At 38.7% G+C, this 27,100-nt stretch overlaps 1 protein-coding gene across 4 annotated transcripts in view; it reads right to left on the bottom strand.

The window, feature by feature from the left end:
* Window positions 1–1,718: 1,718 nt before the first annotated feature.
* LOC103034396 (mediator complex subunit 13L) overlaps window positions 1,719–27,100 on the bottom strand; it is a 167,672-nt gene continuing 142,290 nt past the window's right edge. For 2 of the 4 annotated variants that reach the window (XM_049474575.1, XM_049474578.1), the window contains exons 11-31: window positions 26,883–27,096; window positions 25,403–25,481; window positions 25,184–25,305; window positions 23,407–23,509; window positions 22,688–22,908; window positions 20,923–21,128; window positions 18,831–19,741; window positions 16,449–16,628; window positions 15,543–15,766; window positions 15,224–15,419; window positions 14,139–14,475; window positions 12,750–13,002; window positions 12,297–12,485; window positions 10,784–11,007; window positions 10,049–10,191; window positions 8,853–9,011; window positions 8,568–8,732; window positions 6,541–6,704; window positions 5,864–6,025; window positions 4,422–4,534; window positions 1,719–4,006 (exon numbers count right to left, since the gene is read on the bottom strand). In XM_049474575.1, coding sequence (XP_049330532.1) covers window positions 3,874–4,006; window positions 4,422–4,534; window positions 5,864–6,025; window positions 6,541–6,704; window positions 8,568–8,732; window positions 8,853–9,011; window positions 10,049–10,191; window positions 10,784–11,007; window positions 12,297–12,485; window positions 12,750–13,002; window positions 14,139–14,475; window positions 15,224–15,419; window positions 15,543–15,766; window positions 16,449–16,628; window positions 18,831–19,741; window positions 20,923–21,128; window positions 22,688–22,908; window positions 23,407–23,509; window positions 25,184–25,305; window positions 25,403–25,481; window positions 26,883–27,096 — 4,498 coding nt within the window. In that variant the 3' untranslated portion in view covers window positions 1,719–3,873. The remainder of the gene's footprint in view (window positions 4,007–4,421; window positions 4,535–5,863; window positions 6,026–6,540; window positions 6,705–8,567; window positions 8,733–8,852; window positions 9,012–10,048; window positions 10,192–10,783; window positions 11,008–12,296; window positions 12,486–12,749; window positions 13,003–14,138; window positions 14,476–15,223; window positions 15,420–15,542; window positions 15,767–16,448; window positions 16,629–18,830; window positions 19,742–20,922; window positions 21,129–22,687; window positions 22,909–23,406; window positions 23,510–25,183; window positions 25,306–25,402; window positions 25,482–26,882; window positions 27,097–27,100) is intronic. The other 2 variants (XM_049474584.1, XM_049474582.1) reach the window with 2 other exon arrangements.

Raw genomic sequence — 27,100 nt, 5'->3', positions numbered from 1 at the left:
CTTTCCTTTGATTAGCTCTGCTCTAATTGCCTGGTTTAAAACACCACAGGGGATCACACAGAACCCACATACAGCATACCATAGCATAACTTTTAGCATTACACTGAAATAATTTATAATAAAAAGTAATTATTCTAAAGATGCGGTCCTCACTGAATCCTTTTTGCTGTGTGCTAGCTGGAAAACTATCTGAAAAGATTGTAGCTGGTCAGTTAAGGGATAGCTTTTAGCGTAGCACCTGCACACTAAAAATGTCAGAGGTTTGGCTCCCTCACACTTCAATGAACTAAACTCTTATTATTTAAAAATGCCAGGAAAACTACAGTTTTCCCACTACATGGTATATTAAAAATTATTGTAATGAAGATAATGTATATATTTTAAAAACATCACACATCAGTAGATATCATATACTGTATGTTGGTGGGTATAAAGCAATGTACAAAAGTAGATAAATGTAATATTTCTTTTTGATATAGCAAACGGTTAATAGCCACCACATTTCAGACATTTTCTAGAGTTTCTGTGATCTACCACTGTGGATACAATTCATATAAAATAATATTAAAAGCATCTTGAATACAATGAACCCTTTCAGACCTAATTTATGTTTAAATTATGGAAAAATAAATGAAGTCTGTTTTCTGTCTGTAATGCACACAACATTCCTAATATTACTACCCTAATATTAAATATATATTAAAATAAATCCAATTAACTATTTTTTTTATTCCTAAACATGTTGAACTGTGTTTTAAGTCACAAAGAATTAGTAATAATGAGCTTGAGTTCAGTAGACAAGTGCAGTAGACAAGGCTAAGCTATTGTTTTATTGGCTGGTTTATAATCTATTCTGATGGACAACAGGTCCCAATTAGTGTTCTGAGCAACAAAACATTTGATAAACAGAAACTACACGATGTTCATTGTAATTGAAACAGGGTCTGAAAGGGTTAAAACAGCTCTTTCAGCGCTAGTATCCAATCCCTGTTGACCACATGATATTGTTTTAGATGACAGTGCTTAAATGTCAGTCTGGCTGCGTAGTCGTGAACTTAACCCTTAGCTGTTTGTGAATGCAGTATAAACATTTTGATAGAGCTTCCACTGCTTTTCATAGAGGTGTTCCTAGCCTGTGGCACATGGAGCACTTGTAGTATTGCCAGGGTACTGATAATAGTGCTGCATCAGCCCCAGGAAGTGGCTGGGTTTTGGTTTTACCTGGACTGACTGATAGCAGTTTTTATCGAGGCATATCATAACTAAATAAATAAATGATTTTTAATTTATCTGTCATGATACTGTCAGACCTTACCTGGATTTACCTGGATGTTGAATCCAATGATGATGGCTGTGTTTGGACACCTGGACTTGCCTTATCAAAAGTAGTGATTTGACAGGAAAGATAACTAATACATAAATATGTATTAAAAATAAAGATCCTTCACAAATGGTTCTCTAAATGAAGCCATAGAATAAACAATTCTATAGAAACAAGAAATAATAAAAATTTAAAGTGTAAAAACTTCAATTGGTTAAAGAACTTTTACACATTTACACAAGTGAAGTTTTTATAACTTTAAAAGGTAGTGTGTTCACATTAACAAATCTCTATTAAAATCATGCGTCTTTAAGCAAACAAAGGTGTTTTGTCTGTGGCAGAGCTTAAATCATATGTCCATGTTATGAGGAGAAATAACACCCTCGAGCCATTCAACTTTCAGATTTGAATAATTTACTTAAAAAAAGTGTAAAAGATACAGATCTCTTCCCAGAGACAGATCTGTCTGATATTCAAAATGATGGTAGGTGTAACAAACCTGCCCCAAAGTATTTGTCCTTAGTATACATATGTCTTGGCAATGCACCCTTGGCTGTATTTGAATGAGGTGGATATACTTTATATTTATATTTTAAAAAAAGGCAAAATAGGAAAGAGAAAAAAAACTTCATAGGAGTCATATTGAATAAAATAAATCAGAACTGGCATGAAATGTACAGCTTTCAGAAATTTGAAAAAACACTGCTGAAAAGTGTATTTACAAACATGCAAGGGAGTATACAAATTACAGGGCAAACTGAATGAACATGAATGAGCAACAGACCTTTTTCAATGCTTTAACATTGTTCTTTTTTTAATCTTCTTCTTGACATCTTTCAAAACTGCCTTGCAAATAATGCATATTAGTTAAATATACAATATGCGTTATGCTCAAATACACTGAATTAAATCTATTGCCTATTTCAAGTTTATTTTGCAGTAAAAGAAAACACTTTCATAAATATATCTTTTTCTGCGTTGCTTAGTTATTAACTTAGCTCATTAAATTAAAAGGCAAGACCAACGTGTAAATAAAAAAGTAAATATGCAACTTAATGCATTAATTTCATAAACTTTTATACTGTTTTGTCTGTCTTTTATAAAGATTTGTGTGTATGAATGTGTGTGTGAGTGTTTGTGTGTGTGTGTGCCTGTATGTATGCATGTATGTATGTATGTAAACCCCTACCACAATATTCCCCATCTGTGGTGGCTTGAAAGAGATATGATATATATGTCATTATACAATGGGATATATAATATATAAATATGGCATTTCAACTTTTTCTGTTACAATTCTCATCTTTAAAATTAGAGATAACATTTCTGAGCTCAAGGCTTTCAATTTGAATTTGGAAAAAAGGCCTTGATTGTATTTTTTTTTATTTAAATTTTTGCTTTCATTAATAAAAATAGTTCTCTGCAAAGTCAGCTTTACACTATGAACAAATACACTTTTCATCTTTTTGATTTCATTGTCAAATATTCGTTGGCAATTTATCTACAACAATAAAATTGACTCTTCAAAAGAAACAAAAGTGAGGGAGTTGAAAGTGCCATTATTGAGTCGCCGTCTCTCGAGTGTTCAACTTTGAATGCAAACTGAGAGCGACACTTTAGAGGAGCTCTGTACAATAGTTTACAAAGATGTAAAAAAATAAGAATAACATGATGAATAAAAGGATGTTGTGGAGTAAAATCAGCCCGGGTTCTTCTGGCGTGTGTCAGGTTACCCCTCTGGGGCTGAAATGCATCACGGGCAGTTGAGAGGAAACGGACAGAAATGGACAGAGTCTTATAACAGTTCAGATTCAGACTTTGCATATCGGATTAGGCCATAGTGTAAGTAAGTGGCTGTGTGACATTCGGTGAGTCTTCAGAGCATGTGGACAAACTGCTGCGGCTGAACCAGGACCAGAACGTCTCTGTAGACTCTCTTAATGCTCTACCAGCAGTGGCATGGATGCTCGTCAAAGTTTGCGTAGAGACGTGAATAAGGAGGATAAGTTGATCATGGCTAAAGTTCTCAGCTTCGTTCATCATAGTGTTGTTACACAATGTCACACAGCTGTGTTCCTCCTCGGGGAGACTGGGCTGGATCTTCTGGAGGGGGAGAAGAAGAACAAGAAAAACAGAAAGCATGGCTGCCACTTGAAATTCGGTCCAAATGTGCAGGATTCCACATTCCCGTCCGTTTCTCCAGCTCGGACCACGTGGCGTAAGAAGCGCGTCGTATGGCTGAGAGAGTTAAAGGGTAGTGATTGTACTAGGCTTATTTCAGAGATGGTCAAATGCAAACATCAGTTCCGACAAACTGACCACCGCCTTCCACGGAGAGTACAAGCTGCTTTTTCCTCGCCTGCTGCTGGAGCCTAAAGCTCGAGGCAGTCGTGCGAGGGACGCCATAGCCAAGCCTACGCAAAAAAGGCAGTGCAAAGGTAGACCAGAAGTTCCACTTTTTCAGCCAAAAAGGGCGGCGGCTAACGGCGGCTACATTTCAGAAGGGGACGACAGTACTGTGCACCCAGCTGACTGGCCTCTCTCCAGTAGTCCTATAGGATGTTCAGGATGGCATTGTACATCTGGATGAGGATGACCAAGTGCACAGGAAGGCAGGAGCGGCGGTCTTGGGTGGCAGGGTTGCAAGTTAGCCAGGAGAGGGCGTTGTACTGCTCCAGCACAAACCTGCAAAAAAAAAAACATTAATCTTTGGATTATGGCACATACAGTATTTAAATACATACAGTATTTAAAACCATTTATCACAGTAATAATAGTGTCAAAAACACATTAGAACAGATGCAGGTAAACATAAATAGAGTTAAAAGTAACAAGTATATTTAAAGAAATTGTCCAAAAAACACCAATTCAAGCTTTATATTTAATATAACAAACAAATATTTACTAATCATTTAACATACTATTAACACAATTCAGTTCATGCAAGTAAAACAAAGTGTGATCTTTTAATATTTTATAGTAGGTAAAATGTACTATTTTCCACTCAGATAAACATTAACTACGAGATGTTTGTTAGTGTTATTCTAAACACTATAGAAAAATTTAAATAGAATCGTATTGTATGGAGGTCGCTGCTGACCTGAGCACATCTGAAGTGGTTTTGGAGTCCAGTGGATGTGGGCTCCTCTGAGACGTCTTGCTGGAGACCAGCTCATCTGTCTGAGCTATGGAGATATGATGGTGCAGAGAAGCCTGGAAAGATAAAACCCAAAAAAATACATTCAGCCACGTCCTATAGCTATAAATTGTGTTCAGTTGTGTGAAGAAGCATACTTATAAAAATATTTAAATTATATTTTAAACTTTTAAAAATATATTTAAAATATATTATATCATAAATTATATATTATACATTTTCAACAGTCTTTTTTGATAACTCAGTAATGTAATGTTCTGCTTTTAGCTGAACTGTTCATAAAGGTTGCAGCAGCATGTGCATATATGTGTATATTTGTGCAGCTGAGATGTGTATATTTTTTGCATAAAATTACTGTTCTTGCCTAAATACTTTTACAATAATTTAGAAAAATAATCTTTTATCTCTTGTGTTGGGTGTGCTCTACTGTTTCCTGTTCTTCTTCTTTTCCCCTTGTACTTCAGACACTGTACTGTACTATTAGATGTATTAGTTGATGATGCAACCCCTACTGTACACAAATATGTAAATATTAGGGCTCTCAATGTTAAAGCGTTAACGCATGTGATTATTTGGAATCAGTAACGCGTTTATTTTTTACGCAAATTAATTAAGCCACCACGTTTGACCTCAACTTCCAAATTCCAGCGCCCCACATTCATTTTATCTCCCTTTAAACATTCAAGTATATACTAGTATTATAATTGACGCCACTAATATACAGCTCTAGAAAAGAATAAGAGATTTATAAATTATTTTCTTTTATTTTACCAAATTATGATGGATGATCACAAGCCATCAAAACAAGCTGAACTGCTTGAATTTTTGCACCAGGAGTGACATAAAATGATCCAAAAGCAGTGTGTAAGACTGGTGGAGGAGAACATGCCAAGATGCATGAAAACATGCATTAAAAACAGGGTTATTCCACCAAATATTGTTTTTTGAACTCTTAAAACTTCTTTACATTATTTGATGTCTGAAAGCTTTTTTGTTATTTCAGCCATTTCTCATTTTCTGCAAATAAATGCTCTAAATGACAATATAAATGAAAATATTTTTATTTGGATTTGAGAAATGTGTCCGTAGTTTATAAAATAAAACAACAAAGTTCATTTTACTCAAACATATACCTATAAGTAGCAAAATCAGAGAAACTGAAGTGGTCTCTTAATGTTTTCCAGAGCTGTATATATAATTGCATTTTACATTTGTTACCTTAATTTTTTTTTTTATATTTAATATTTAAATACCCACTATAAAATCTTGCGTCTTAAGAAGAACAAATGCGATTAAATTTTTTCATCGATTGACACCACTAGTAAATGTGCATTTTTCATAACATACAAATCATTCTTAAGGAAGAACAGTTAACAGGGCAGTACCTTGAGGAACAGTGGACACTGATTCTGCGCTTGAGGACAGGAGGCCCAGAACCAGTGAGGAAGCCCTTCAGCCTGAGCGGTGGAGACATAATAGCCTAGAGCCAGAGGCTGCTGCTTCAGCTCTTCAGGAGCCTCGCGGGACAGCAAGCGCTCTCCCTGACTCTGCAAACATGGAATTACACACACACACACAGTTTACCCACTACGCCCACATGACCACAGTACAGTATAGTAGCCAGCAGGGACATAAAACTGTTTTGGTAACACTTGAGCTGAGGGTCCCTGCCTGCTTTAAGAGATTCATAAAACATTTACAGCACGCACGGCGCATGATTAAAAGTCACAGCTAGACAAAGCATGTTTCTCATCGCTGTCATATCAAAACCTGTGTCCTAAATTCTTTTTTTAATTTATAATACAGCACTGATTTTTTATTTTTTTACTTTATCTTGGACGAGAAATGAATGAAAAATGGACTATGGAGATTATTGTACATTTAAATAATACCATAAAGCTACTTCAGAGTTAGAAGTCTATGTTATGACAGTGATATTATGTTTTACGTCTATATAGAATTTATGTGTAAGTTATAAATGTTTATGAAAATTTTAATACTCTTTTAAACGTGTCCTTGAACTGAAGTGTTAAAGAAAGCTCTTCTCGGAGCAGATGCTAACCCGTGTGTGTTGGAAGTGGGAGCCCACCCCCATGCCGGAGGGAGATCCAGGGGAGGGCACAGGCGAGGTGTTGGGGGAAGGGTGCAGGTTCCCCGTAAAGAACATCATATCGTGCCCAATGTCGTTCTCCAGCTCGTCCGGGAACGGCAGGCCAAACATGTCATCTGGACGGGTGAGGAGAACAAAGTGAGGCTGTGTGAAACAGCAAGTACACTGGGCAAGGAGTGTGTTCTGCTGAAGGTGCACATCACCCTCTGGTGGCAGCACTGTAGATTGTAAGCTAATCGGTAAAATAAAGGCTGTTGTTTAACTGAGCTAAAACTTTATCAAACAAAAAATGCTTTATAATAAAGGTAATTATGAAATGTTACAATAGACTGTTTACATTTTACATTACACGTTTTAGACAGAACACTTCAGAAATACTTAACTTTAACATACAATAAACTAAAAATGTAGTAAATTCTCTTAATTTTCCCAAACCAGAACCCTGGTACTAACTATAACCTGAATCTGAGCCCCAAACCTAAACCTTACCCTTACCCTAGTCCTAAACCCAGACCTGTTCCTGATGAGTCTCACCAGATCATCACTCTCAAATCAGATGTTAGGCCTTTTTTAATGTATTTATTTATATTTAATAACTCAATTATGTGGCTTTATTTTTTTATTCATTTAAAAATTGTCCTTAATATTTTAATATACTTTGTGCATTTGTCACACCTGGCACTAAAGCGCAACTGTCTCTCTCACACTCGGCACCACCTGCGATTTCCAGTCTTCAGACTACACTACCCAGAATGCACCACACACTGACACCGCTCCCTCACGCAACCGCATTACACTGCACACGACACTACCCGGAAGCCAATCGCCCACTTATTGGTTACACCTGTCCCATACAGTATAAATACACCTCCGATCCACTCACTCCTTGCTGAGTACTGTTTGCCTAACCCACACTTTATGACACATTTCTGTTTATTGTGTTTTGATCTCTCATGTACCGACCTTGTTTTGTTTTTCTCGATTATCGAGATTTTTGCCCTTACCTCTGATATCACCTTAATATGTATGAACCCTGAACTGTCCTTCTACTCTGGTATGGTTATGGTTTCTTTGTTTTGCCCCTTTATACAATAAATACTGTTTTCTGTCTCAGTGCGTGTCTGAATTCTGCTCAACTATCACAGCATTAATACTGGAATAAAAGACAAAAAGATACATGCATAATTAAATAAAATGAATTAAATAAAATGAAATGAATGTATACACCATTATATCAATGCTGTATGCAGACGGTTCATCTGGCTAATTTAATCTGCGATATTATCTAATGAGGGTCATCTGCAAAGGTTTGTAAACTTCTGTTCGAATGATGTTTGGCTGATTTTATGAAGTACAAGTCTTTTTATAAAAATGAAATTAAAAACTAAATTGCATTTATTTTTGAAGAGTAATGGCAACCATCGAACTTTCATGTTTTCTTTCTCCTGTAAAGTTGCCCTTTTGGAGACACAAAGTGAATATATATATAAAAAAAAGTGAATATGGAAACTCTAGTCTGGTGTTTTTCCCCCGATTCCCCCTGCGGTGCCACATCTGTAGCAAATGGTCCATTACGCTGGACATTAATTTCCCTATGCTTAGTGGAGGAACTGTAAACTTGTTGACAGATGCAGGAACACCTTCTCTTTTGCTTCTATTATAAGTCTGTTTTGAGTCGACTGATTGTCTGCTCTTTTCTAAGTATAAGGAAATTACTGTGCATGGTAACGGACCATTTGCTGCAGATGCTAAAAGTCCATTAGCATAAAAAATCGTTTTCTTGTACTTCAGTGAAAAACACTCAGAACTGAAGCCAGACAGATGCTGGAACACCTTTCCTTTAGCGTCTATTATAAGTCTGTTTTGGAGTCAACTAAGTACAGGGAATGACTGTCTATTGTAGCAGATAGACAAGACTGGAATTTTCCTTTAGGGTCAGAAGCATAAGAGCTGAAGGTCAAGTGAAGGTCTGTTAGTACCTGGATTGTCCTCGGTGGGGTAGGAGCTGGGAGCCACCTGAGTGGTGGAAGAAGTGGGGAAGACCAGGATGTGGGTGCAGGATGCGTCCTGTGGAGTGTTCAGCTGAGACGTCTGCAGGTTCAGGGCTGTGCTGCGTCCGAACACTGAACCCATGGTTACTGCATCTATACACACACACACACACACACACAGAGACATGCACACACACTGGGTCTCAGGCTCTGTATTAGGAAGTGTGTTAGGAGATGACAAATAAGGGCCTCAAGCAGCGTTCAGCTCTTTACCTGGCATGACCACAAAGGACCCCTGGGGCTCCATAGACACGAGGCAGGCACTGAGGATGGATGGGGAATCAGCAGCTGAGATTCCACACATGCGACACGCTTCACGCAGCTGCTTACTGATGGAGTGCAGAGAGTGTTCACCCAGCAGGAGGCTCCAGTCTGAGTCACAGAGACAGAATGACAGAGTGGGAGTCATCATTTACAGTATAAATGACGCACATTAGCTGCTAACATACACTCGTCATCAAAGAAGTGGGTGTAAAAATAGTCGCATCCGGAAAGGAGGAAGGACTTTGTTTTTAAGTAATGCCCTGGCACATTGTTAATATACAGGGGTTGGACAATGAAACTGCAACACCTGGTTTTAGACCACAATAATTTATTGTCCAGACGGTCAGTTCTGGTGGAAACAGGAGAGTTGAGGTGCACATTGAATTCTGCCGTGATTTGGGCAGCTGTTGTTTTATGTTTTTTGGATACAATCCGGGTTAGCACCCGAACATTCCTTTCAGACAGCTTCCTCTTACAGCATCCACAGTTAATCCTGTTGGATGTGGTTGGTCCTTCTTGGTGGTATGCTGACATTACCCTGGATACCGTGGCTCTTGATACATCACAAAGACTTGCTGTCTTGGTCACAGATGCGCCAGCAAGACGTGCACCAACAATTTGTCCTCTTTTGAACTCTGGTAAGTCACCCATAATGTTGTGTGCATTGCAATATTTTGAGCAAAACTGTGCTCTTACCCTGCTAATTGAACCTTCACACTCTGCTCTTACTGGTGCAATGTGCAATTAATGAAGATTGGCCACCAGGCTGCTCCAATTTAGTCATAAAACCTCCAACACTTAAATGACAGGTGTTTCAGTTTCATTGTCCAACCCCTGTAACTCTGCAGTGCAACCCGAGCTTGTGTGATGTTCAGTTATTTGTTAGGAGGGAATGCGAAAGCTGAACTTTCGTTTTAGTTTTTGTTTCCTGTCTTGCAGTTCATTAGGAGAGGAAACAGTTAACATTTTTTTTAGACGAGGGAAGGGGGGTAAGAGGGCCGAGGTTTAAGGGTCATGGTTCGCTACTGATGGATTGTCTATATCAGTAAATCTGACATCTTGGAAAGAAGGTTAAAACATGCAAATAGAATGTTTAACAGAACGCTTTTAAAAAACTACACCACAGTATAAACGAAATAACTTACCTTTCAGCTCTCCATGACCTAACCGACCCAGACGGCCAATTACAATCCTCCATGGCACTGCTGTCATTTGGATAATGCTGATGCACCACTCCCACACTTTCTTCAGGCCTATTTTACGTGGAGAGAACTTGGGACGACGAGACCTGGAAAAAATAAACAAATAAGACCACAAGTTTATAACATCTTAACTTTAAGATTCAAGCTGCATATACAGCTCTGAAAAAAATAAGAGACCACTAACAAATGATGAGTTTCTTTGATTTTAACAAATTGAAAACCTCTGGAATATAAATCAAGAGGAAGATGGATGATCACATGCCATCACACCAAGCTGAACTGCTTGGATTTTTGCATAAAGTTATCCAAAAGCAGTGTGTAAGGCTGGTGGAGGAGAACATGCCAAGATGCATGAAAACTGTGATTAAAAACCAGGGTTATTCCACCAAATATTCACATGTTCTGCAATTAAATGCTCTAAATTACAATATATAAAAAAAACAATAGTTCATAGAATAAAACAACAATGTTCATTTTAATTAAACATATACTTATAAATAGCAAAATCAGAGAAACTGTTTCAGAAACTGAAGTGGTCTCTTATTTTTTTCCAGAGCTGTACAATATCTATATACCCCTCTAACCTGGAACATACCAGGTTTAGATTTATAGCATTTCACAAAAACATTACACATCAACAAGCAGGAAATGTATTATGGTGCTATACGTAGTCTGTACCTGTTGGGGACATCTATGTTGATAATAGAGGTCTCCAGAAGCTCCCCCTGCTGGTCAGTGCAGGACACCAGGATCCAGCGCTGGTCGTGGGATAAGCAGTAGCCCACAAAGAGCACGTTGTTTCGAGCAGGAGTATCTGAGCACACCTCTCCTGCCTCTGGCTGCTTACTACGAGTAGGGCCCAGGATGAACGGAGGAGAGTACACTTGCATAGAGCTGGGGTTCTGTGAGACACAGATAATAATGCTTAGTCACTTAGGATGCAATAAATATAGCAATATAAACTATGTGTCCAAATATGTGCATATGAGGACACTCTGTCTAGCTAATGTATTGTGCTAATTTAAGCTAGTCAGATATCAATGAAAAAACAACAACCTTCAGGATGCATCCAATTAAACTGAGCTTGTGTTCAGTTTAAGTATGTTGAGTATGTGTTCCTAATGTGCCTTAGGACTTTTTAACATCCAAACCCCAGACCACAGTCCAAACCAAGGTGTATGTTTTGGTTACATTGTATACATTTGGTTTGACTGGTCCCGTCCTCATCTCCTACTTGGGCAGCGTTGCCTAGTGATGGCAAAAGTGGTGCTTTTGGGAGATCGAATCAAAGGAACCAATTGATTTTGGAAATGATTTGATCTTGTGAGCCATTTAAATCATCACCCACCACAGTGACACCTTGTGGGCAATGAGGTACTTTACTTTAAAATGACGCCAAACAGCAGATCTATGGCTTTTCTGAGTTTCTTCCTTTTCTAATTATGACAAATTATGAGCAATAAATAATAATGCAAGTCAGTGTGTGTGATTTTTTTTTTTTGACAAAAATAGATACAAAGCTTTCTTTTTCAAAATGTGACAATATTGTCCTGTATCATGCAGACAACAAACACAGTTCTGAAATCAGAGATAAGATTTTTTAACTTTTTAGGGACAGAACATTCAGAACAGTTCTCTCTTCTCTCTCTCTCTCATTCAGCTGTTTGCACTTAGACACAGAGCAAAATGAAACATGTTTTGAGACAGTCACATTGCTTTTTCTGTTGTGATATGAATTTCGAAGCAGTGTATCGAAACACTTCGATTCAATCGATTCAAAATATCGATTCAGTTCAAATCTGAGTCACCGGTTTTGCCTTATACTTGACACTGACTGGTTTGTAAAGAGTTGTCAGTTCGGTGAGATGCCTTTTTTAGGCATTGTGCTGAATTTTGCATCTCTGCCATACTTCAGAATTCTCCCCTTCCCATGAAAATCAGTTACGCAGCAGAATGAGTTTAAGAGATTACCTTCAGATAGCTTTATTTATTTCTGTTTTTAAACAATGATTACGGCAAGAACCCTCTACCTCAACTTTTTAAGTTGGTCCAAAATTCTAAACCACCTAAAAAAGTGTTTTTTTTTTATACTGCAGACAAACTGGACCAGGATTCAGCTGACTAAAAATAATTTCTAAACCCTTATAAATCTACTTATCAACAGCACACTTTAGCAATAATCCTTGCTCACCTCTGGGCTCTTGAGCAGAGATTCGACAGTGGCGGCTGGGCCGAATCCTGTGAGTGATTTGATCTGCGTCTGTGTGGGCAGCCGGCGTCTGCACTGCGAGTGGGCGGAGAAAGCCAGAGAGCGCAGGTGCTGCAGGTACAGAGGACTCTCTCCACTGGCCGGCTGCAGCAGATACTGACACGGCACCACCTGTGACAAAACAATACATAGAGGTCTATTAAATACCTGAATAGTTAACCATAAAACTGAAATTCACCAATCTGACACTGATAAATGTAATAATACATTACTTTAGGAGTGTTAAAATGTATTATATCAATATACTAAAGTATCGTAATACTGTGTCAATTCTCAAAAACACAGTATTGTGTAATATTAATTTAACAACCAATGAGAAATTTAAGAAGTTAAATATCAATGCAGTGTGAATAGGAAGACTTAGTGCATGCTGACCTGCAGCACCACCGCTGGCTGCAGGTTCTCCGGCAGCATGCTCAGCATGTCCGAAAAGCAGCGCAACAGAGACAGCAGCCACACACTGCCTGACTCCACCTCCTCTGCTTCCTCATCATCTCCTGGCCCCATCCCCGTCCCAGAGCACAGGAAGGGATCCACCATGTACAGCACGATGGCTGGAGGGTGGACGTGGCTGTCCGCTGAGTCTGCCACTGTTGGAATGCCGATTCGCTCCCGCTCTGCAGAATTACTGTGAAAGAAGAGATGAATATGTTTTTTTTTATATATTTATTGCAGCAGTCATGATAGCCTTTTGTTGGTAAGATGTGAATTATTGTTTAATTATTGTATAATTTCTATTTCCATTATTTTTCTAGATGCAAACAACTACTCTGATAGAAAACAGGCCTGTCATGGTAATTACATTATCGATTTACGGTACAACAAAAAGACATGATCTCAATAATGGCTTTAATGATGAAACTGAAAGAGACAGACAGCATTCTGAAGAAGATAAAAGACATATCCTTCTCTCCTGCCATTTTCTGTCAGTGTGTCTTGTTTTTATGTGTTTTTATTTTGTTTAGATTATTTTGAATATTTATCATATTTAATGTCTGAACTACTAAGAATCAAAAGTAATAAAATAATAAAAGGGTGGGATTGGATTATTATGCTATTATATTATTATACTAGCATACAATTTGCATAAAATGACAATAAAATCACTCATCATTATAATTTTTCGGACCATAAATCATCCAAACAAAAATAGTTATTATTACAGGTCTGGTAGCAAAGCAACATAATAACTTAATCTTTTGCTCCCCAAAGCATGTAGTGTTTTAAAGTAAGTCTAAGAGTGGTAAATAGTACGAATCTGCCACATATTACTTGATATAGCTTACACAAATGTCAAATGTTTCTTAGCTGTTCTCAACTGGTCTTAGCCAGTGACCCCATTTAAGCATACTTATGCATGAAAAGTGAATTTAAGAGCAATTAAAAAAAACTGAGGAGGAACATGATAACTACATGTGTAAAAGTTACTATAATAAAATGAAATATTATAACTGCACAAAGTAAATACGCCCACAAAATTAGATATTTCACTTCTCTGCATATCTCTGCATTCAGAGTACATTAGTAAGAAACTTTTTTATTAATTACTTTTTTTATGTATTTATTTTTTACATGCTGTCTGTTGGTTCCAGACCCACCAGTTGAAAATTGCTGCTCTAAACCTTACTTTGTTTGTTACTAAATGTCGCTATTTGACTGCCAATAGCCTGATTAGTGCATCCCTACTTCAGAAACTAACCACAGTCTGTCTTGACAACTCAGCTTTATTTGAGATAAATTGTGTTCATTTGTGTATAGGCTTACTTCTCATTACTCTCTGCTGGTTGGTTGTTTGGGTTGAGGGTAGAGTTAGGGACGTTTTTGGTCTCGCTCTGTCCCTGCTCAGCAGAAGCGGCCTGGGCTGCGCTGGTGGTACTCGTGGGTGTGGGTGTGCTGCCTGAAGCGGGAGCTGCCGACGCTGCCGCTGATGCTGCCGATGCTGCTGCTGATGCTGCCGATGCTGCTGCTGCTGCTGCGTCTGCCTCAGGGGTGGGCTGGCTGGATGGGGTAGACTGAGCAGGCTGGGTGGGAGCTGGGCTCGGCTGAGGCTTTGGGAGTAGAAGGAGACTGCTGTCCAACGACAAGACTGAGAGCTGTTGAGCTAGAAAAAAAGAAAACAATATAAGAATTCAGACTGAAAGACCTGGGTAAAGCTCTAGTACACATCAGTTGTTTGGAGCCTATATTTTACAGACAACATGAATACTCAGCCATCACTGCTTTTTTGACTTTCTTTTGGCTTTGCAACAGCCAAGCTGTGTGATGATTTTCGTCCCATTGTATATTTCACAAACAAAAATATTCTAATTACAGGTTTGGCAGCCTCTATATAAGCTACTCTAAAGCAAAAATATAAAAATAACATTTTGTCCCTCTTAGACATCAATGCATATAAAATACATCATAATCTATGCTGGTCAAAAGCTGGTTGACTATAGCTGACCAGTATAGGGTGTCTTTTTGCCTGAATGATCAGCTATTCAACCATCATAACCACCAAAGACCAGTATATATCATCTGAAACCAGCTACCACAAAAAAATGGTATTGAACTTGATTTTTCAGCAGGGGGTTGTATTTAAAAGGGAAGTTTGTCTCATGTGTGTTTCCAGAGGATATATGCATGTGTGCATGTGTGGATTTTTGATTAAAAATGGCATTAAGTCAACCTGAATTTAATTTCGTCCTTATTGTACCTTGTTAGGCCATGTTCTTGGTCATATAAAGCATAATTCACAATTTAAAGTCAATTTAAGGACAGGATTACAGTATATTATTTATAAATATATAACACTATGTAAGGAGGATGTGTAATTATTCATGTTTTATGTTGGCAGTAGACCAAGTTACCTAGTCTCTGTTTGCAGGTTTGGGCATAAAGCTTGAGTTTGCTGAGATGATCTTCATGGTGCTGTCCAGACCACGGTCCAGTGAGCCACTCATCCACCAAATCCTCCTCCAGCTTCTCAGCTTCATCCACTCCCACAGGCACTATACCGTCTCTGGATACCCTGCCCAGCGGACGATGCTTTCCAAGACGGCACGACTGAAATGCAGGAAAAGATTTAGACATCACAAAATAATACATTAAAAAACTGTTTTAACAGTATTTACTTGCTACATCAACTAATATTATAATATTCACATTTAAAATGATATGTTTTAATACCTCATAGACCGCACTGAGTTCCTGGAAGAAGGCTCTGGCTCCGTTTATTATGGGGTCATTATTGGGACAAAGAACCAAATATGCCACGTCCCTCTGACCCCCATAAGGCTCCAGAAGCAGTTTTTCCCAGAAGGGTAGCGCCAGAGGGGACAGGGCTAAGAAGTCCCGGTCATAGCCCACCAGCAGTGTGGGGATAGGAAGAGGCTCTGGAGACTCCTCTGAACCTAGATGACAAAACAAAGCAAAAAAAAAAAAAACTGGTGAGAAATTATACATTTCCATCGTTCATCTGAGCTTAATTTAGAAAAATATAAAGATCTGGAATATTGAGCGAGGCCAGACTAAGAGACCACTTCAGTTTCTGAGTCAGTTTCTCTGATTTTGCTATGTATAGGTATATGTTTGAGTAAAATGAACATATCTGTTTTATTCTATAAACTACGAACAATATTTCTCCAAAATTCCAAATAAGAATATTGTCATTTAGAGCATTTATTTGCAGAAAATGAGAAATGGCTGAAATACCAAAAAAGATGCAGAGCTTTCAGAAATCAAATAATGCAAAGAAAACAAGTTCATATTCATAAAGTTTTAAGAATTCAGAAATCAGTATTTGGTGGATTAACCCTTGATTTTTAATCCCAGTTTTCATGTATCTTGGTATGTTCTCCTCCACCAGTCTTACACACTGCTTTTGGATAATTTTATGCCACTTCTTGATTATATTCCAGAGGTTTTCAATTAGGTAAAATAATTTTTAAGTGGTCTCTTATTTTTTTCTCAGAGCTGTATATGTTTCATAGAATGGAAAAAGCATTTGGGACAATAGCAAGGACAAATCCATTGTTATAATTTCAGGCTGACAACAGAAAATAACCATGCTGTCATAATCACATGCTGACTGACCATATGAGCCTCGTCCTGCCATCTTATGGAACTGCTGCCATGTAAGCGGCCCCTGAACGTGCTGGATGTTCTCCCAGGTCCGACCAGTGCGTTTCTTCTGAATGGCGTCTTGTAGGAAGGGTTGTAGGGACAGCAACATCCGCACCACATCCTGAGAGGAGAGCATGCTGATGTCCAACACTGAGGAACACAAAATACACACACTAGGGTTATTATTGAGTCATTGTTATTATTGAGCCATGCTACCTTAGTTTCAAGAATTTTTGTCTCTTCCCATTCTCTCTATTCAGAGTATATATAGCATATGTGTTTATGTCTATAGACAAAATATACAGAATATATAGCATATTTGTTTACGTGTATAGACAAAATATACAATATATATATATAACATATAGTTGCAAGAAAATGTATGTCACATACCTTTTCTCCTCTCACTTTAAATATTAACATGTTGTGTTCAATAAAACCATGCAAACATATAATTTATGAGTGGTATTAATGTAAGCAGACTGTGTTTGTCTATTGTTGTGACATAGAGGAAGATCAGAAAACATTTAATGATCAATTTATGCAGAAATCCAAGTAATCCCAAATAGTTCATATATTTTTTCTTGCAACTGTATGTGTATATGTGTATAGGCAAAATATACAAAATACACAGAATATGTGTATATGTATGCAAGGAAAATATACAGATTATAGAGCACATGTGTATATGTGTATAGGCAAAATATACAGAATATACAGCATATGTGTATAAGGAAAATATACAGATTATAGAGCACATGTGTATATGTGTATAGACAAAATATACAGAATATATAGTATATGTGTATATGTGTATAGACAAAATATACAGAATATGTAGTATATGTGTACAGACAAAATATACAGAATATATAGTATATGTGTATACAGTGAGTCCAAGAAGTATTTGATCCCTTGCTGATTTTATTTGTTTGCCCACTAATAAAGACACTATCCTTCTGCACTTTTAATGGTAGATATATTCTAACATGGAGAGACAGAATATCAAAACAAAAATCCAGAATATAATTTTAAAGAATATATTTTAATTAATTTGTATTTCAATGAGGAACATAAGTATTTGATCCCTCTTGCCAAACACACTCAATACTTAGTGGCAAAGCCTTTGTTTGCGGTACATGGCTCCATCCATCTTCCCAGTGATGCGGTAAGTAGCCCTGTACCCTTGGCAGAGAAACACCCCCAAAACATTATGCTTCCACCTCCATGCTTGACGGTGGGCACAGTGTTCTTGGGGTCATAGGCAGCATTTTTCTTCCTCCACACATGGCGGGTGGAGTTGAGGCCAAAAAGTTCAATTTTGGTCTCGTCTGACCACAAAACCTTCTCCCAATAACTTGGTTCATCTTTCAAATGATCATTGGCATACTTGAGGCGCGCCTCCACATGTGCTCTCTTCAGCAGGGGTACCTTTCGGGCACTGCAGGATGTGAATCCATTGTTGCGCAAAGTGTTGCCAATTGTTTCCTTGCAAACTGTGGTCCCAGCTGCCTTCAGGTCATTTGCTAACTCCTTCCGAGTGGTTGCAGGACGATTTCTGACCGTTCTCAGCATCATTGCCACCCCACGAGGCGAAATCTTCTTTGGAGCACCGGGCCGAGGTCTGTTGATTGTCATGTTATACTCTTTAAACTTTCTGATAATTGCACCAATAGTTGTTACTTTCACATCCAACACCTTATTAATCTTTTTGTAGCCCATTCCAGCTTTGTGAAGGTCAACAATTCTGACTCTGAGGTCCTGTGACAGCTCTTTGGTTTTACTCATGTTGGAGACTTGAAATCTGTGTGATCTGTCTGATTCTGTGGACAGGTGTTTTTCACACAAGTGATTAGTGAGAACAGGTGGCTTCAGGTCAGGTAACAAGTTGATTGGGAGTGTCTAACTGGTCTGTAAAAGCCAGAACTGCTAATGAATACTAAGGGATCAAATACTTATTTCACTCCATGAAATACAAATCAATTAATATATATTCCTTAGATTTATTTTCTGGATTTTCTTTTTAATATTCTGTCTCTCCATGTAAGAATACATCTACCATTAAAAGTATAGAATGATCATGTCTTTATTAGTGGGCCAACGAAGAAAATCAGCAAGGGATCAAATACTTCTTGGACTCACTGTATGTGTACAGGCAAAATATACAGAATGTATAGCATATGTATAACTTATATATAACTTAAATATATAACTTATGTGTATAGACAAAAATACGCATGAAAACTGATGTGACGATTCACATTCATATGGCATTCCCATGAATTGGATGTATATGCAATCTTAAATCTGATTTGATATGATAAGACCCGTCTGATCACAGTTTAAACTTACCATTCGTATGAGGCCATGAGTGCAGGGCGGTGCTCCTCACCAAAGCCTGCTCTACCTTCCCTCCTGTCGCATTGTCCACATACTGCAGCCCCTGCACCAGTGCATTATAGCACTCCACACACGCGTCAATGCTGTCCGCCCACAGCCGATCAGCCGCCCAGCTCTGCAAGAGCGCCCCCTGTCTGCTCCGGCAAGAGCAAGCAGCAGGCTTATGCAGCGAGGCCAAAGAGGTGATGGGCTGGGAGCACTGTTCCTGAATCAGCCCTAAAACGGACATGGGCGGCTCCTGCGTGCCCCTCCTCGTAGCTCCGGCCGGAAGCTCCCTCCTGCACAGCGCCAGTCTTCTCTCCGCAGCACGACCCGCCTCCGAGCCACGGCCAAAGATGTCCAACTCATCCTCCAGAAAGAGGCCGGCGCCGTGTGCCAGCCTGCGGTTAGCGATAGCGCTGAAGCCGCACATGCAGCGGTACTGGTCCTCGCGCGTGGAGTCCGGGATGTACACGCCCACGTCTGCACCCTTCACGTTTGTGTTGCATGCGCAGATGCAGCAGCTGTCAAAGTTGCGGTCCTTGAAAACGTCCAGGACGGAGTCGGACAGCAGCAGGATGGCGTAGAGGCTGTGGGCCTCCGGTAAAGCCGGCCCGCACGCTGCCGGCTCCACGGAACTGAGCGGCAGGCTGGCCGAGGGGGTGGAGGCGGGGGAACTCAGCTCAGTGCCGTCCTGCTTGACAGAACCCTGTCCACTGGCCGTGCCCATGCCTCGGGGGGTGCGGGGCGTTCGTGGTGTGGGGACGGAGAAGCGAGGCGTGGCCGGGGAAGGGAGGACTCCGCCCACCGTGCCTACAGACGTGGTGCAGGTGCTCATCTGGCTGTAGTCCTGGTCCTGGAGCGTACTGATGCTGGGCACGTTTCTGTAAAGGATTGGGGAGAGACATTAGCTTAGACATCGGTTTTCTTCAGGGTTCTGGTCCTGATTTAACAACACATATGATTAACTTTACCTAGGCCTTGCTTTAACTCACATAATTTATGTTGTCTTGCCATGAGCATGCTGACCTGTGTTTAGCCTCACAAGATAACATCTAACAACTTCTATGGTGTGAGCATTCCAAAGCTGTCCTTTAAAGTATTCGTCCATAATCACTTTACATACTGCGATCCAATGAATTATGGCATGTCAGTGTACACTTACAGTTGACCCAGTTGCTACTGTTGCACTGGAGTTACAGCATGCTTTCCATTAGGGATGCACCGATACCACTTTTTCCTGACCGATACCAATACCAGCTTTTCTGGTATCAGTCGATACAGAGTACCGATACCGATACCAACTATCCTGAATAAGATATAATAACCTGATTGGCTGCTCCGCAGTTTCCGCCTTTTTTTGAAAGATCTGTTAAGATGATTGGCTGCAGTAGATAATGATTGACAAGGAGCTCCTGTTGTCGGCTTAAAATTATTCAACTGAACATGTAATGATCAAAATATGGTAAAAACCAGGAAAATCTTTAGGTGCTTTTCAGATTTTCTATTTTTATTTTTTATTACAAGATATATGTGCAGTGTTTCTTTAAGTTACCCACACCCCTTGTTTCAAAATGTAACCCTTCCCCTTGGAACAGAGTTTCAGAGGGGTAAAATCCTCCACCCTAAGAATTGGGACAAACCTTCGAGCACCAGCTACATCATCGGGAGCTCTAAAGTTCAGTAACCTAGCCCTTTTTAGGGCACTGTATGTCTACAGAAATGGGGGAGATGGTTCAGAAATTAATTATTATTGTCCATTTTCTCAGCCCCTGCCGGCTGTTGCACCATTTAAGGTGGAACGGGAAAGTTAGCTAGCTAGCTACCTTCTGAGACAAACTTCTAGCGATCATTTTTATGCTTGTTATGAAAAATTTGGCCAGAAATCATTAAAACTACACTTTAAACTCTGGTGATATGGTGCTAATAATCACTTTTAACAAGGAACATTTTTACATGTTGTAAACATGTACCCCTCCAGCCTAACAAGAATCTAGACACCCCTGGGATTGGGCCTAAATGTATTAAGCATAAAAAATGACCAAAAATGACCATTAACACTTACACATATCCATCCCGTAAGAACGGGGCCTGGGCTGGGAGGCAGTAGTGCTCCATCTTGGGCAGCAGGGCCCAGGAAGGCCTGTAGTAGCACTGCTCTGGGATCTTCAGCGGCGGGAGGCACTGGCTGGGAAGGGCTCGCAGAGGGGCGAACATGGAACAGCCCAACTGTGGCTGGACGGAGGGGACACGGTACACATATGAGAAGTCCTGCAGAGGAGGGGGAAACCTCAATACACTTTAACTCCAAAAAGAAATTGGAAATAACATGCAAATGTAACTACAAGACAACTCATTTTATTGGTAATGAATGGACTTAAAACAAATGGCTTCATCAAAATTCCCTTTGCTGTACTCTAACAGCCTGCTTTTTTAAAAGAAGAAATCTTGTATAAAAAAGACCTGGGTTGTAGTGAAACATGATAAAAAGTAAAAATTTTTGTTGAATAGCCCACCTCCATTCACCTCCAGCATTCTAAAATACAGCACTTTTAGCCGATGCTTCCAACAGGCTTACAATGCTAGTGATAGGGGCATATTTTACCAAGTTAATTGCACAGAAATCGCATGAATTCCAACTGTATTATATATTTCTTATATTCATACATTTCTACTGAATTAATTTTGCAATCTGTTTCTCTATTCTACCTGTTTTTGTGCTCGTCAGTCAACTTATCATGACTTAATTTCAAGATGAAGGTGCCCAGAGAACTAGCTGAATGTACTGTGTGTTTTTTAATGAACTACCTGCGCACTTTCAAGCTTCTCAGTGCATCCAACAACGTTTTTAAGCATCTAACAATTCTACCAAAGAAAGGTGGAGCTACTTTGAGCTTGTTAAAGGAGAATTCTGGTGTGAAATTGACTTTTAGTAGGGTTTAGTAAAACATGATAAAGTGTATTAACCTTTGTTAAACAGCCCACCTCCTCTCTCCTGCAGCTTTTAGAGATCCAGCAATTTTGTGCAGTTCGTCCAAACAGGCTAGAATGGGTTTTAACATATTTTGCCCCTGCAGATAAATTGCTTTTTAGTAGCTCCACATCTCATTGGTAGAATCCAGAGAGCCCTGACATTTAAAACGAGGCATAAGGAACTTTAAAGTGCACAAGAAGTTTATTTATCTTAAAGTAAGGTCGGTGTAAAAAGCTATTTATCTGCAGGGACAAAATATGCCCCGTTAAAACCTATTCTAGCCTGTTTGGAAAAACTGCACAAAATTGCTGGATCTTGGAAAGCTGTGGGAGAACAGTGGTGAGCAAATCAACAAAGGTTAGTACTTTTTATCACGCTTTAACGTTTTACAACACCCAAAGTCAATTTCACACCAAGTTCTCCTTTAATGGTGTACATATAGTCATTTGTTTTGCATGGGCAGCACTATGCCCCTATTCCTGGCACTTTAAGCCTGTTGGGAGCATCGGCTAAAAGTGCTGTATTTCTCAATGCTGGGGGAGACCGGAGTTATGCTATGTGGCAAAAGCATTTACTTGTTATCATGTTTCACTACAATCCAAGTACATTTCACATCGGATTTCTTCTTTAAGGCCATTTTATTGAAGGTAACTACAATCTGAGTTTATCCAAAGTATATCCAGATACTATCCTGCTATGAAATGAATGTTAATGACAAGCATACTAAAGCTCTTTCAGGCTTCTGTTATAACATATTATTAGCTATAGACATGGACCTAATACAAGCAGGACGTAGCAGTAAATGGGCTATACCCAGAATACATAATTCACTTAAGGAGGTGCTTTCTGTACTCACCCGAGCATCTTCTGCTTTGGGGCTGCTCATGCCATCCTCCACCTCCATCTTGAAGTCGTTGAGCTGGCTGTTGGCATGGGCACTGAGGGGGTGTTCCACGCCAGCCGAGGGGGCCGGGGGCTCTTGGCTGGGAGTGTCACGGTAGGTCATGTTGGGGGAGAACGCAGGGTGCTGCTCCAGTGAGGGTGGAGTGGGAAACATTCGCTGAAGCTCTGCTACTGCTGAGAGCGGACAGAGTGTGCGAGCGAGAGAGAGAGAGAGAGAGAGAGAGAGAGAGAGAAAGAGACCAAAAGAAAGAGAAATAAATCAGTCATGGTTGACTGGACTAAATATACTTGTGTCTAATGACTCAAGACATCAAATAATTGGTATGAGACTTGAAACTAACTCAGTAGTATTACTATTTTTTGTCTGCTCTGTCGCAGTGGACTCTTTTGAAATCTATATTATTGACTTTTTAACAGCACAATTATATACAAATATAACATCAAACTGTCCGTACTCAAATTATATAATGGAGGAAAAGAGGGAACTGTTCTCCTCATTTAGAATCTATTAAATAAAAGCTTTTATTTTTATAGCGACTGTTATGGAATGCATTAGAGTGCATAGCTAAACTAAGGTTAATTGGTTGTATTTATATGTGTCTATAATCAATGCAAAACAAACTCAACACCCTACTGACTCTACTCTACTGAGCTGCAGGCAAACTAACTTACTTGAGGGATATGGCACTGCTACTCTTCCATCGATCCCTTGAGGGCGCTCTTCCGCTCCTGGGGCCACAGTCTTGGTTGACTGCTGATGGTTAGGAAAAGTGGTCTGGAAAAGATGTAAAATGAGAAAGATTAAATCAATTCTAGCAGTTATTTTACTCATTTTTGTTAGAACACGAAAAATAACTTTTCTACTGCATTTAAAAACTATTTACCGCAATTAAAAACTTAAAAAATATGAAAACCTCCAAAATATGAAAACACTTTCAGGTACTTCAGTAAGGCCTACAGAGGAAAAGCAAATACTATTTATACAATAACTACTGGTCAAAAGTTTTAGAACAACCCCATTAATTTTCCTTCATTTTTTCCATTGTAGCTCCTCAGGTCTAGTCAAAGAGCAGAAATAGTGCAAAATCCAGTGTACACAATTTTGCAGTAAGCAGCCAGGGACTGAACTAAATGTAACTTAAATGTGAAAAAGTAATTTTAGTATTGTGAAAAATATATATAAGTATCGTCTTTAAATTTTTTTTTTTTTTTTTTTTTTTTAAAGAAGGGGTGATTTTTTTTGTATTTAACTAACAGTTAATTAGTTAAAATTTTACAGCTGGTAAGAAGTACTGGAAATAAACTGAGCTTTGGAAATGGATTTAAGGCCGTGTTGGAACAGATTGTGTTACTGCACTCTCTTCTGCAGCATTTACACTTTCATCATAATAACTATAAAAAGACACAGAAACACAGAGAACTCTATTAAAAGTAGAAGTCTTTTCTTTAGTGCAATTACAGATGAAGTCAGAGAGCAGTGAGTATTGTTTCCTACACTTTCAAAAAACTGGAGAAAACTGCTACAGGGAGAGAGGTCTGGCTGATCCACATGGAAACAGTGCCTTTAGCTCAGATTAACAATGAACTAAGTCTCAGTTTTAGCAGTAAAAAGACGAATTAGAGGTCTGACAGGTGAAGTGCAGTGATAAAGTCATTGCAAAAATGAGAAAATAAAAAAGCAGCTTGTTGTACAGCGCTGCTCCTGGACTAAAAGCTAAAAACAGGCTTAAAGGCCCTGTTTTTACCATGAATCCATGATAGCCAAAACTTCTACAATATGACAGAAACTTAGACTATTAGTAAATATTAACGTAACTAGGTTGTTACAAGCTAGCTTTGGCAGCCATGTGACAGTACTACGCCAGTCAAAAAAAAAAACATTTTTGCTAATAATTTAAATAATATATATCACATTTTAAATTATGTTTTTTGCAGTATATCTTTTTTTATATATCGGAAGCAATTTTTTCTTTGAAAAAAAAAAAAAACACTGCATCCCACCGGTTAAAGACCACTGCTTTATCGTATTAAACATATAAAGAATGTCGAATATGAGTGTGAGTCACAAATACAACTACCAGCAGTGGGGATGGTAGCAGTGTTCATGTAAAAGCTAATTACAGATCATAAAGAATGTAATGAGAGACTAGTGTACATCTAAAGACTAAGCTAAATCTAATCTTACTCTCTGAAGCTCACAATTAGTTTCAGAAATTATAGTACAAATATAACCTCATTTAAGAAATGACTGATAATGAAGAACAAATGAACAAAGATGATAACAGTACCATGGTTTTACATTTAAATTATTTCTTTAATTCATTTAATTACTTGTTTTTAGTAGTGAGGTACTAGAAGATAAAAAAAAAAAAAACTTTAACACATCTGGACCTTGGAGTGAGCAAATAACCCGTGTTCTGAAATGCGCATGCCGTTAAAAATCACTCACCCCCAATTCATCTTCCTCTTCTCCGAAGATGTTTTCCAGGTCAGAGATGAGCACTATCAGATCTTTCTCTCTTGTAAGAGGCGGGTTGGCCTTGGCTCCAGACTCATCCTGAGCCAATTCCTCTGAAAACACACAGCAAGCGTTCAGTGAGATCAGCTCTAACTCGAACTGATTTCCCTTTAAAGATAAGCATGCACACTCCGCAGACTGCAGACTCACCGGATTTAGGAGCAGAGCTAAAAATGGACATGGCATCTTTTCCTTCAGGCACTGCATTGTTGCTGTTCATCTCTTCTCCCTAAAGAACATGTATTATTACAAACTGTCCAAACACTGAGTGCACAAGAAGCACTGCAGCACTGCAATGACTTACAATTCTATCCATTAGGAAATGCAGCATAGCAGCAGTGACCAATTCTAGAGCAGCAAGACATCTACAGTAGGGGTGGTCAATTTGGCCCTAAAATAATATCATGGTATTTTATGGCATTTTTGCGATAACGATACTCAAAAAATATTAAGAACACACTACTGCAACAAAATGAAAATTACATTTTATTATTGCATTCGATATAATATGGCACACCCCTAACTGAGATATTAAAAAATACAATAATTTTATCAGATTTGTAACAGAAGTCAATGAGCCAGAATGGCATGATTCTAAAAATGCACTTCATCTTTATCTCCCTATATCCAGGATTAAAGTAAAATACATGAAACTGGACATATATAATCCGTCTCTAGTAGACATAAAGTGTGAATTTCTTATTTAGCTAAAAACATCAAAAAAGTAGTACCTGATGTGATAATTAGGGGAGGGTGATATGGCACAATATTTCAGGGTGTAATATCGTTCACGATATTCAAAATTGTTGGTGATATTATTGTGCACGTATATATTGTGTGTATATATATATATATATATATATATATATATATATTGTCCTTGTCAAATGTTCGGAAACTCTGTATTATCAATACTTCGTAACACCAATATTGGCAAATATCACACCTTGCACATCTATGTTTTTAGTGCTTGTTTGTTTTTTTCCTTTATTTTTCTTGTGTCCTGTCTTGTATATTAATTCCTAGTCCTATCAGTGAAATATTCTATTGTCAGTGTCACTGGCTGCAAAATAAGCCCAACAACATAATCAATCCACCCCTATGCTTAACAGTTGGCAAGCTGTTATTTTCATCAAATTACAATAAATGTATTTTTATGCTTCTTTAAACATCTAATACTTTGAGTTTCAAGAAGGTTCAAGGTTTGTAGAGTAGCACATGACTTCTGAATGTTTTGAGGATTGGTTTGAGGTTTCAGAATAAAAAAGGAATTTGGAATTTGGCTTTTTTACTCGTTGACTGTGAACAAGCAATATCCCTAACAAACTTGGAGAACAAAGCTTTCATTTTGCAATGTATTTTTTTTTCTGGAGTGTTTGTTTAACCCCTTAAGCTCTGTGACTGTTTTTACACTTTAAGGACTTTAAGGATATTTTAAAGGCAGTGTCCAGCATAATGTTCTAACACTCAGGTTGCCTCAGGAAGGGCTTATTGTTAATTGGCAGCGTGAATACATTCTATTTGTGATTCAGTGGACCAGGACTGAAAACCACTACTTTCATTCATGATAGTAAACTCAGACTCAGTGTGAAGTAATGCAAAGTTTCCAAACTACAGACATGTTTCCCACCTTTGATTTCCGGTTGGGATCACGTCCCGGGCCCTTGAGTCTTTTGGATGTGGGGAAGCTGTACTCTATGTCCCCTTCCTTGAAGTCATATGGATCATCTCCAGGGTCCGTGAGCCCCTCGACTCCAGGCTGCTGCAGGAAACCCAGGGTGCTGATATGCTCCCTCAGCCGCTCCTCTGAAATCTTAAACCGCTTGTGCGTATGTGCATAAAGCCTGC

This window comes from Astyanax mexicanus, chromosome 1 (assembly GCF_023375975.1).
Source record: "Astyanax mexicanus isolate ESR-SI-001 chromosome 1, AstMex3_surface, whole genome shotgun sequence".
NCBI lineage: Eukaryota > Metazoa > Chordata > Actinopteri > Characiformes > Acestrorhamphidae > Astyanax > Astyanax mexicanus.
This window is presented reverse-complemented; position numbering and strand designations above follow the sequence as displayed.